The following is a 12,605-nucleotide window of genomic DNA, read 5'->3' as shown; positions in this document are numbered from 1 at the left end:
AAAATGGAGCACCCGAAGTCGAGCAGTTTTTGACAGTTCGCTCCATAGAGCTTTATGACGTTTCGCGTACGCACACTAGCGCACCATTTGATTTTGCTGGTCGGACAAAATTTAACCTCACTTTTTTCGTGTACTTACACGCAATACATACGCACGTAGAAATACATTGTAGAAAAAAGCAAAAACTGCTCGAATGGAAGAGCTCCATTGAGCTAAGGATAAGGGGTCGTGCATAAACCACGTGGTCTCCTTAGGGGGGGAGGGGGTCCGAGATCCGACCGAAAAAAAACCATGAAAAGTCATGGGGGAGGGGGTCGACGGCTGACCACGTGGCCTTTTAAAAAATCTTTTCTTAAAAAAACAAAATAATACGCGCTTTAAATTTACTTATATGCATACATTTTTTGTTACACTTCAAAACCATATAATTATTGTGTTTAAAATTATTACTTATATTTCAATGTCATAATATTTTCCAATTCAATATTGAATTATATATTTCGGCAGATTCATATCAATACTTTGAACCTGTAATTGAATGTACACTTTTAATACTCATGTAACTACGTTTTGCAAAAGTTTAAAAGCTGTTAAAAAATAAAGTGACAGTATCCAAAGTTAATATACCCTAAAAATGCGTACCAAAATGCAAACACAAATTAATTTTTTTGTTGATGGTATCAAGTAGCTAAAAATGTGCTTGCAAATTTGCATTGAAAGTAGATGTAGTCTTCGATAGTTCTATTTTGGAACAACTTAAAAATAAATATTGCTGACAATTTTCTCAGATCTTAGCTAATTACCGTAGCTGGTCCTATAAGTGATCGAAGAATCTTAATCGAAAGATTTCCTTTTGACACTTAAAACAAACTCAAGATATCTTGTATCTCCTCTCTCATGCAATATTCTTTTAAGTACAAAGAAACTAAAAACCCCAATTTAGGATTATCGCGCAAAATTTCAGTTTCACTACCTCATTTGCAAGTGAAACGTCTAACATTAAAAAATAACCAGTAACGAAAAAACGAACGATACATACTTTAAGATTCACCAAAAAATTTGATGAACATTTTGGTCTAAAATATATTCTTTATTTCATGGGTTACACAATTCGGATTGTTATATAACATAACATTTCATAAAATACACGATTACCATCCATCGTCTAAGTTGTAGGTATATTTTTTAGTTTTTTTTATGTTAATAGGGACCATCTCTTGAGCCAAAGAGAAACATGGGCAAACATTTTAGATTTTTAGAGAAAAAAAACGAGCTTCAAGCAAACATTGTTTTTGTTTCTCAATTAATTTGAAGATTAAAAAATAGGGGCCAAAGGTGCCCTTTCCTGAAAATATTAGTTTTTCTTTAATTTGAGAAAATATACTTCATATTTGAGATAAAACCACTCAAATATATAGACACATTAAAATATTTTATGTTTTAAAGAGTCACTTAATTTTCAAATGGCGATATCAATTTGTGAAATAAATTTCAATTCAATGCCGTCAAGATCAACATAAATAAAATTCATTAAAAAAGATGGAACGGTACATTCAACTCGCTGGTTCTCGGGCATAACTCAACCAACCGGGACATTTTTTTGAGTGAATTATAAGGATGTCTAGATGATCCTTAAACTTTGCAGAACTCGATATGATCAAATCTGTAATTTATGCGATCAAAAACGTCATTCCAACTTTTGTTTGCTCTGGTAAAAATCGCCCGAAAATCCGCGGAGACAAGCCCGAAAACCTGTGAGTTGAAGTTACCGTTCCAACGTTTTAGGGAGGCTTTGGCATCCGTGTTTATTGGACATGCGTTGGGCGTCCCAGTGTTAATAATTTCAAAGATATTGAAAAGATTGAAAAATTAACTTATTTAATTTTTTTTTGTATTTATTTTGAGGTAATATCTCCAACCAAAAGTTGGATCAAAAATCTTAAATCGTAGATAATTGCCTATTTAAACAATTGAAAAAAAAATGTAAAATAAATTCCAAATTTTAGCTCAATCTTTTTTAAATTTATCAAAACACGTAGTCGATAGCAAAATCAATTTAGAGTTTTTTTCAATTTTGCCAACTTTTCAGAAATTTTCAGAACGGGCAAATAATCGTTGTTTGAGTTATGAATTTTTGAATCAATACTGATTAAAAAAATCGAAATATTGACCGCAACTTAGTTTCAATTTTATTTATCGATGTAAAATCAAATTTGCAATCTAAAAGTACATTAGTGAAATTTTCATAAAGTTGCTATTTTTAGGTAATTTTTTTTTTTAATTAGTTGCAGTTATTAATTTAAAAAAATTAGTGCCCAAGTTTGCCTAATTCTGAAAAAAAATATTTTTGAAATGCTGAGAAAATTCTTTGTTGCTTTGTTTCTAAGATATTGCCATGCAAAGATTTTAAAACAGAAAAATTGATGTTTACTACCCAAACAACCCATAATTTTCGTATGTCGATATCTCAGCAACTAATGGTGCGATTTTCAATGTTTGTAAATAAAACATTCGTGAAATTTGTCAATCTTTTGAAATCAATATTTTCACAAAAATTAAGACTAACATTTCAAAAGGTCGTAATATTGAATGTTTGTCCCTGTCTCTGATTCTTGTATGGAGAAAAAAATTAAACAGCTCGACTTTTTTGGACACACTGAATCGATTCCAATGATTCACGCTTAATTAAAAAGAAAAGTTGCTTTAGTTTGGATTTTTATGAATGTTTGGAATAAAATAAATATTAACTAGGAGCTTTCATAACTAGATATTTTCCTTAAAATAAAATGAAAATTTTTTTTCCTGAAACAAAAATTTTCCATTTAATTAATTTCGATTTTAAGAAAATATTTTAAAGCGAATTTAAATTAAATCATGAATGCAGTCTATATATCAAGGTAGCTTTAATTCTTAAAGCATATTTATTCTGGATGCAATTAATTGCACTGCAATTCCATAATTTTGAATACATATGTTTTACTAAGTTGCTTGTTTTGTTGAGAGTATTTTTTACTTTCTGCACCATTTCAATAAATTGTTGTACTGTTATTATTTACCTTAAACTGTGTGATATCATACTTTTTTACACTTTTAAGTGAATTTCTGTTTTTTTATACATTATTATATTGGTTTTAATGGTGTTACAGCACCTACACAAATTAAAATGTTTTCTGTTTGACCCAATGTCACCTCCTCTAAAGGGTGAGTTTGAGTTAATTTTAAAACGATTGGCATTTATGAAAGGTGTGATTATACTAGCCATATTCTGGGAAAATGTTGGTAAATCCAGGAGCATTCCCCAACAATATTTATTTCGATATAATTTGAAATGTTTTTATTGTGTTAAAATAACAACAGTAATATCGTTTTTTGACCAAAAGTCACCACCACTGACAGTACATCATTTGTGGATAAACTTTTTTGAAATCTATACTTATTTTGTTTTTTTTTTTTCAAAGATTTTTCACCTGGGAGGAAAATGCCACGTGGTCATATAGGGGGGGGGTGGGGGTTGGCGTGAAACCACGAAAAACCATGAGGGGGGAGGGGGGGTCAAAAATTCTCCAAAAAAAGGCCACGTGGTTTATGCACGATCCCTAAGCTTTGAAATTAGGTTTTTAAGGGGTTACATACATGTAAATCGGAAAAAAGTCAAAGGTTGGTATGAGCACACACTTAATTTTATTTAAAATCTGTTTTCAGGGCATTGAAATTTACATTTTCATCTATTAACAAAACAAATTTGGAGTCATTTGGTTGTATCATTGCCGAGATATAGCTAATTGAAGTAATCAGTTTAAAAAAACGGGTGCCACGATATCTCAAAACTTTCTTGACGAAATCAGCTCAAAATTGTTGTGAAGACTCGTCAAACCATTCCTGTATGCATGACCAAGGATTTTCAAAAGTTTATTTAAAAACGATTTAATATCACCAAGAGGTGAAATAGAGCCTCTCTTACAAAATGATGTAACTCCGACAAAAATATTTGTGCAATTAATTTTAGCTCCAAGTGAGAATTTGACCTAAAGCTTCGAATCTCTTTAGGCTAAATTTCAAATGCCATTTTTCAAAATTTCAGGGGTACATTATGGGTCGCAAGATAATTATATTCAATTAAGAAAAACATATTGGATTCTCATTATTAGAAAAAAGGGTACGTAGTCATCAATGTTAGTCTATGATTAACTTAAAAAAATATGTATCGATATTGCACTTTATTGATCTACTATGAGAAGCCAGAAAGAACACTTTCACGCGCAAGCGAAAATGTGCTGGCGTTTTATGCTTCGACTTGACGACTTGTCGAGTGAAAATGAGCCGGAACTGAATTTAAATGACATGAATTTGATGTTATTATAGGAAAAAATAGGGTAAAAATAAGACGTAAAACACTAATATGGCTATATCTCTAGAAGTACATACATTTTGGAAAAGCTTCAAATTTTTGCACAAACAGCGCATGCTTTCGAATGACTTTTTGTTTGAAATTTAATTCTTTTAATTTGATAGTGGTATCTGTAAAAAAGTCCAGAAAATACCACTAAAAATGGCTTTGACCACATTTACTGGTCCAAAATTGTGAATCGAAAAATAGAATGCTCGTCTCCGAGTGGGTTTTACGACCGGTTTTACAATGATGGAAGACACAAATTTTTAAGTGTGGATACAGAAATCCGCACAAGTATTTCAGAAAAAGAGCTCTCAAAAATTAGGCTTTGATTGCCGGGTTTCGGGCCAAAATTCAATCGAGAGAGCGCATCAAAACCTTCAAATTAGTAACACAGTTTTTTTTCTGGGGTGATTCCCCGGCGTGCACAATTTTTTAAAAATATTTCTGAGAAATGCGTTTTTTCAAAAGCAAACCTTAAACCTTTCTTTTGTAAGAAAGGCAAAAAAATAAAAATATTTTTGTTTTTCATATACAAAATCGTAAGTTTTAGACTAGGTTTTAGATTTTTGTATTTTTTCAAAAAGCAAAATTTAAAAATTGGGTTTCGTCATGTACACGGGACAGGCATGCAAATGAATTTAACTTGATTAAAAATCAATATTTCAAAAAACTTTTTTTAGCAGAAGAACTGTACAACGTTTATCTTTTTTGTGAGCCAATCATTTCATAAGAAATCAACGATTAACATAGTTAAACAATACGTGTGAGCATTGAGCCTGTGCTAAAAATCTGCAAATCTGGCATGCTTGACACGGGATATGTCTTGAGAGTCTTGGTCCATCCCATCTTGAGATATCGTGGCACCCGTAAATCAAATCGGCTTTTAAAGAAAAACGAACAGAAAGTTTGACAGTTCGCTTTGCGCATGGCAAAATTTTGAGCTTAAATCGAGGCTTAAACCGTTTCTTACTCAGTTTAATCATGAAGTGTCTTCATAAAACTTTCAGGGGTGGTTGAAAATCATCTTTTTAGTGGATTTTATAAATTTCTGTATTATGAAATATTGTTTTCTACATGAAAGTAACCCCTTAAATGTTTGTCCCGATTAAGTTGCTTATACAGGCAAACAATCAGCCAAGAAAATATTGAACAAATTGAAAACTGTGTGTTCAAAGTCGATTGGAAACCGTTCTATGCAAAACGATGTCGGATTTTTCAACAAAGAAAGTAAAATTTGTAAACAATACTGACAATAGAATTTTCAAAACATGCGTATTCTTGGGAAAAATAATCCCATGAATATGCATGTTTTGAAAATTCTATAATCAGAGAGATTTTGGCAGGTGCACAAAGGACAGTTGAAATTTTACCTTAAAGAAAAATTGATAACAAGTAAATTTGTTTCAGTTAAGTAGTACAATGCAAATGTTTCCTCTAAATGTACATTTTAGACTCGATTATCCGAAGGCCTCGGAAAAATTTCACATCGGATAATCGAAACTTCGGAAAATCGAATCACGAAAAAAAAATCATTATCTTATTTTTGATTGTCGAACTTAAGTATGACCCCTAAACTACGCTGAAGTGATTTAAAAATTTCAAAACCAAGATGGCGGCCAATATGGCGGTGTCAAAATATTGAAAAAATGCTTTTTATTATTTATTAGGCAATCAACTTTTCAAATTTGACTAAAATAAGATCGCAGAACTCGAATTTGATGTTCAAAACAAGAAAAAATCGAAAAAAATGTTTTGTTCGTGATTCGATTATCCGAAGTCCTATAGAAACCTTCGGATAATCAAACTTCGGATAATCGTAAATTCGGATAATCGAGACTTCGGATAATCGGGTCTGAACTGTATGGCTTTCCTCACACTCGATTATCCATGCTTAAGTTTTATGTAACTTTACGATCAGTGGTCCCATTTTTTTAATATGAAAAATTTAAAAAAACTGATAAATAAACGTTTTAAAATGTATTCAAATAAATAAAATGTATTGGCCTATATGGACCTGAATTCAAGAAAAATCCAAGGGAGCTCCGAGGCAAGGCAACATCATGCTAGAAAGAATTTAAATTAAAGTATATCACCAAAGCATGCGATTTGACATGTTGTATTCTTATATATTTTTTTAAGATTTCAAAGTAATCATCCGCAAGTCCCGACGGCACGTCAGAATCAATACTGATTTATATGGTATTTAAGTTGATTTCAATTCACTTTGGACAAAAAGACTTTGTTTTAAAATGATTCTCAAAATCATATACATAATCAAAACATGGTGCCATTTTCATGAAGATCGTTATAATCTGCTGAAGCCACTAATGCATATCACCGTATTGTAATCTGGAGCATACATATAAATGGAAATTTAATCTAAAAAAATGGCGCTGAAACTCTACTCACAGAATCCATGCTGCTGCTGCTGTTGATCAATCATGTCGTTCGAATGGACAATTATTTACCGTCGAGCTTTTATTCAAGTTTGGTCCTCTCTTCAAATTGATCAAACTCCGACAAAATTTATTATCAAGCATTCATCGTTTCACGTCTTGACTCAAATCGCGGCCACCACTCACGTATGGCCTTCCGCTAATCCGTATCAGGCCTTGAACTCACACTTCACCACACTTGCCACGGGGGGTCCGTCCACACGTCTACGGATGACGATCTGCGACGCGCGTTACGGTTTCCGGACAGATAACACCAATAAATCTCCAAATGCGGACCGAAGATGGCTCACCATTAGCAAGGCCATTCAACAAAACGACGGAACGACTCAACGGACGACGACCAGACGGCGACGGCTACCGAGATACCATTTCCGCCAGCGAGGACACACTCCGTCCTGGACCACCGATGAAAGATGACAGATTTTGGCACGGCACGGGAAGAGCTGGGCGTAGTTTTTTTTCCCGCTACTTCTTCTTCATCGTTTGACTTTACTCTCCAGCCATGAATACTGGAGCGTTCCAAGAAAGGCCAAGTCCTTAACTAACGTTGTCCAGAGTGAAAGAAAGGGGAAATTCAGCAAAATTTGACCCCCCTCAAGCTCCATGGAAGGGAAACTGAAGGACCGACAGGGGAGAGCGACAGCAGATGCTGCACAGAAGAACAAGAGACGAACACCACATGGTTTTGGCCACGCGTTGCGCATGCATTCTTCCCGTATCGTATCGCAGGAGACCTGTTTCAATCGCCAAAGCGAAAAGCGTGAAAAAAGGGTGCTCGAATTTGTCACGTTTTATTCGAGCAGTTTTGATTGGTTGTTGTACGTAAAATTTTACCACTCCTACGTAAAATTTTACCAAAGGAGGGGAAAATCATCGCAGCATGCGATGTTTTTGTTTGAGAGAATGAGCGAGCTATGAGCAGAAACTTGAAGCGGAGAAGAGTGCACTCAAAGAAGAGAAGCATGACAAAAACTGTAATACAGCAGTTCCATATGAAAGTTAAAGAAAAAAAATAAAAGTGCTTCGATTTGGCTCAAAATTTTTTTGGGGGTTCCTTGGCCAAAATAATTAGACCCGTATTTTTTTGTGTGGCCATTAGGGTGGCCTACGCCGTGTTAGGGTGGTCCGAAAAATGGCCATTTTCGTCGATTTTCACAAAACCACTTTTTCAAAAATCATAACTTCGCTCCATTTCAACCGATTTAGGGTACCAAAATTTTCGTAATTGAAATACGCAACTTTTGGTACCCTAACATTTATAGGTCATCGCTGAAATTTTCGAGTTATCGCAGTTTTAGTGAAAAAAGTTGATTTTTTGCCGATTTCGTCAATCTCCCGTTTTCGCGCGCGGCGCGTCGAAAAACCCGGATTTTATTTTCAAAAAATCATATCTCTGAATCCTGTTAATGAACCTCGCCCAATTTTTGATATGTTATGTAAAATTGTCCGAGGAATCCGTTAAAAATATTTTCAGATATAGGCTCTTTGGTCCAGACACCGTCAAAGCGGCATTTGATGTTTTCATTAGACTTTTTCAAATGTTAGGCTAGATTTTTGAAACTCCACATTATTTTTTCTTGGAAGTCCAACTTATCATCTTTCATTTGCGCCCTAGACAGCTAAAATCGGTTGGAATGGAGCGAAGTTATGATTTTTTGAAAAAAGTGGTTTTTGTGAAAATCGACGAAAATGGCCATTTTTCGGACCACCCTAACACGACGTAGGCCACCCTAATGTCCAAACAAAAAAATACGGGTCTAATTATTTTGGCCAAGGAACCCCAGACAAATTTTGAGCCAAATCGAAGCACTTTTATTTTTTTCTTTAACTTTCATATGGAACTGCTGATATATATATTGTTTAAAAAACTTACTTAATCCATGGTGGCCATTTATGTGGTTGTTGCCTTCCTCACTCTTTAACAATAATGTGTCACACAAAATATCATGAAAAAATTACATCTAGCATCAAACATGATTTTTGGTAACTTGAGACAAAGATGGCAGATCCTCAATTTTTTGGGCTTGTTTGCAAAGGAGCAATTCTCTACCTAAACCGGAAATGGATTTTATTTGTATTTTATAATGTTAATGTTTGGCCCTTTTAACATGTTAGTCTTGATTTAAAAATTTACAAAATATTTTTTTTCGAAAAGATCGAAAAATTTCACGAATGTTTCATATTTTAACATTTAAAATCGGATCATTAGTTGCTGAGATATCGTCATTAGAAAATGGTGGGTTGTTTAGGTGAGATTCAGAAAACTTCAATTTTCGTGTTTCTTTTTCTTAAAGCGGCTATATCTCAGCAACCCGATGTCCAATCTTCGATGTCTCTTAGACTATTTTATAGCAAATTTTCTGAACTTTTCAAAAAAAATATTTTTGGAAATGGTCACTCATGGTCACTATTTTTAAAAATCGAAAAACTGCAAATATTTCGCTAAAATCAAACTTTCGGTGGCTATATCTTGAAAACGGAGCCCTTTATCAAAAAATCTGTAAAGTACTTTTCGATTGCAAATTCAATTTTGCATTAAAAAATAATGTCAAACTTGTTTTTGCATGAAATTTCGATTTTTTCCAAAAATCACTATTTTTTCAAAAATTCATAACTCGGCGGCAGATTTTTTGACCATGTTTCTCTATAGCTCAAAAGTTGCGGATTTTTGTCCCCTAAAACATATCAAAAATCAAAAAAATACGTATTTTGGGAAATTGAGTTTTAGTGAAAAAAAAGTTGATTAAAAAATCTGCAAATTTTTTTTCTCCGTGTACCTATTTTTTTCTCAAAAGTCCTCAACAATACCTACAACTTTGCCGAAGACACCAAATTGATCAGAAAATTCACTCAAAAGTTACAGCTGTTTGAATATTTACATACCATTTTTGTATGGACAGCTGCCAAAATTCTATGGAGACTTGTATGGGTGAACCAATGACGCAAAAAAGCTTATTTGGTCACAGGGAAAGCCCCCACAAAGTTTGAGTCAAATGAAAAAACACAAAAAATAAAAATGGTCGAAATCGGCCGATTTCGTAGAGAGTTGCTCAAAGGCCTTTTGATAACCTACCCAACGATAGGTCGGATGACTGATTCGGACATTGTTTTCATTCAGATAAGTGAGATCCGACACTAAAAAAGTACATAAATATTACTTAAGTGGTCATAACTTGAGACAGGGTTGCCAGATCTTCAATGTTCTGAACTCATTGGAAAGGTCTTCCGATAACCTAATCAACATTATTTAGATATAAATAAGTGAGATCCGGCTTAACAAAAGTACATAAATATCACTTATCTGGTCATAACTTGAGACAGGGTTGCAAGATCTTCAATCTTCTGGACTCAGTGTAAAGGTTTTTTGATTACCTAACCAACGATGGGTCAATTTAAAAAAAAAAGTTTCAATAGCAAATTCATCGATAAAATAGCGACAATCGAGAATCAGGATCTGGGAGTCAGAACCAGAGAGCCTGGAGCTTATGAGAGAACGGCCATTTCAAAACAAAAGTACCAATCGAAGCACGAGAACTGTCAAACGGAGGTACCAATCGAACAGAAGAAATTTCAGTTGGTGTTCAATCGATGGGAAGTATTGTAATTTGGGTGATTTATATTTTATTGGAAAAAGTGCAAAACACAAATTGAAAACAAAACAATCTATATTTTCTTTTGCAATTTAACGTTGATTCGATTCGTAAACTTATTATGTCGTTGCGCTCAAAAATAGTCAGTTTCCGTTTTTTTTTTAGCGCAGCATCTCATTTTAGATTTACACCACCCATAAACTATGTTTGAACTCAGTTTGTTTTGTTCAACTGACTGATCAAAAGAGATTCTGAAAAGAGTCACGCAGGTGAGCAACTCTCTACGAAATTGGCCGATTTTGACTATTTTTATTTTTTGTATTTTTTAATTGTGCTCAAACATTGTGGGGGCTTTCCCTGTGACCAAATAAGCTATTTTGTGTCATTGGTTCACCCATACAAGTCTCCATACTGAGACACACGTGCATAAAATGTAAACAGTGCAGCCAAGCTGTCAAATTTCTAACCTCAAAACCGAGTCGGCGTAAAACCTAATAGATCACAAACGTTAAGCCGGCCAGGCCTACTGCGTTAAGTTTAATGCAGAGATGTTACGTCGAATGCTCACACAACAACACAATTCGGAAGCGACAAATGAAGACGTATGGATAGATGGTGATATTCATTACTTATAAACTGACATCGTTTAAGAAGGAAAGTGGAATTTATTCACAGTTCAATCAGCGTAATAAATAATAACGTGTTTCTCATAAATAAAATCATATCATTCTTTAAAAAAACCTACGATAAAACAATCCTGGAAATGTGACTATCGTTTCGAATCGAACATATCTCAGAATCAAAACTATAAAAATAACGGATGGAATGAAAGACGAGAGCCAAACAATGGGTATTTTTACAGAAAGCTCTATGGTTTCAACCTCACTCGAACGTTTCGAGTGTGTTTCTATTTCAGTTTTTTTGTTCATTATTCATAAGGCCATCTCTGGTATATTCCGGTCCATGGAAAGAGATTGTGTGTAAAAAGGTGTGAGATAACTACAATTGCTTTAGTTGGCGCGATTTTTTGCAAAATTTTAGAGGCGATATATGTGTTTACTTTTTTCAGTTTGTTAGAGGTTTTCCCTGGTTGTGTGATGGCTCACTAGGTTTTTTGTATGTTTTAAGTTCTGCTACGTTTCGATTTTTTGCATCTACTCATCGCGAGAGGTAGCGAAAGATCCCATGTTAACAGAGGTTTTACGTGTATTTTTTTTTTTCTTTATTTGGTTTCTGTCGTTTTACTCAATTATAGATTTTAAACACTGACGCCTAGTGTGGCTGACTGGTTGCTAAACTATTTTTCTAACGTTGAGAATGTTCCGTTCATATTGGTTGTCTTTGAGGTTTTTCATGTCGAAGCAGAATGGTTATGAGATGTTTTTCTGTTAATGTATTGTTATTTTCTGAGTTCCAGTTTCTTTTTTTTTTTTTTTTTGTCAGCTGTTTTATATTGGAATTAACTTTGATACCGTTTCCAAACAGCAAATTTTGTTAAAATTTAAAAAAAATGTATGATTAAAAGAATTTGTAATGAGCAGTCCAAAACTTCTTTTCGAGTGTTTATATTTGCGGGATTGCATCTACCAGTGTACATAATTTAGGGAACCTAAATGTTTGCTGTTACATGGCTATAAAGGTAGCTCGGCTTGACCAAAGTTTCAGAAAAAACTTTCTTTGGATTCATTTGGGATTTAAACAACCTAATTTTTCTGCTGATTTCTAAATAAAACATCGTGTTAACGACTGATATAAAACATAGTTATAGCATTTTATATCAGTTTTTACTTACACAAAATATTAAGAAAGTTGAAGAGAACTTTTTGCCATTCCGTCGTGAAACTACTTACTTTTCCTGTCATTGTTGAACGACGAAACAGCCTACTTTTCTGTACCAAAAATAACAGAATCGAATAGTAACCCATTTCAAAACAAATGCTGAAAAGTTCTACTTTTCAGCACTGAAATGGATGCTGAAAAGTGGAACTTTTCAGCACTTGTTAGGAAAAGTTATACTTTTCAACATTTTTTTGATTTGAGCGATTCATTGACTCAATGCATGGACATTCATTCATTTGTCCTATAATTCTGTCCAAAGGGTGTTTTTCGGAATTGCAAAAAACGTTGTATGGAACTCGTTGCAAAACTTGATTTTTCATCACTCGT

At 33.8% G+C, this 12,605-nt stretch overlaps 1 protein-coding gene across 2 annotated transcripts in view; it reads right to left on the bottom strand.

Moving 5' to 3' along the window:
* LOC6033487 (LIM/homeobox protein LMX-1.2) overlaps nt 1–7,510 on the bottom strand; it is a 38,642-nt gene extending 31,132 nt beyond the window's left edge. The window contains exon 1 of one of the 2 annotated variants that reach the window (XM_038258712.1): nt 6,803–7,510. In XM_038258712.1, the coding sequence (XP_038114640.1) occupies nt 6,803–6,836 (34 nt within the window). In that variant the 5' untranslated portion in view covers nt 6,837–7,510. The remainder of the gene's footprint in view (nt 1–6,802) is intronic. The other variant, XM_038258711.1, reaches the window with a different exon arrangement.
* Between the last annotated feature and the right edge of the window lie 5,095 nt (nt 7,511–12,605).

This window comes from Culex quinquefasciatus, chromosome 3 (assembly GCF_015732765.1).
Source record: "Culex quinquefasciatus strain JHB chromosome 3, VPISU_Cqui_1.0_pri_paternal, whole genome shotgun sequence".
NCBI lineage: Eukaryota > Metazoa > Arthropoda > Insecta > Diptera > Culicidae > Culex > Culex quinquefasciatus.
This window is presented reverse-complemented; position numbering and strand designations above follow the sequence as displayed.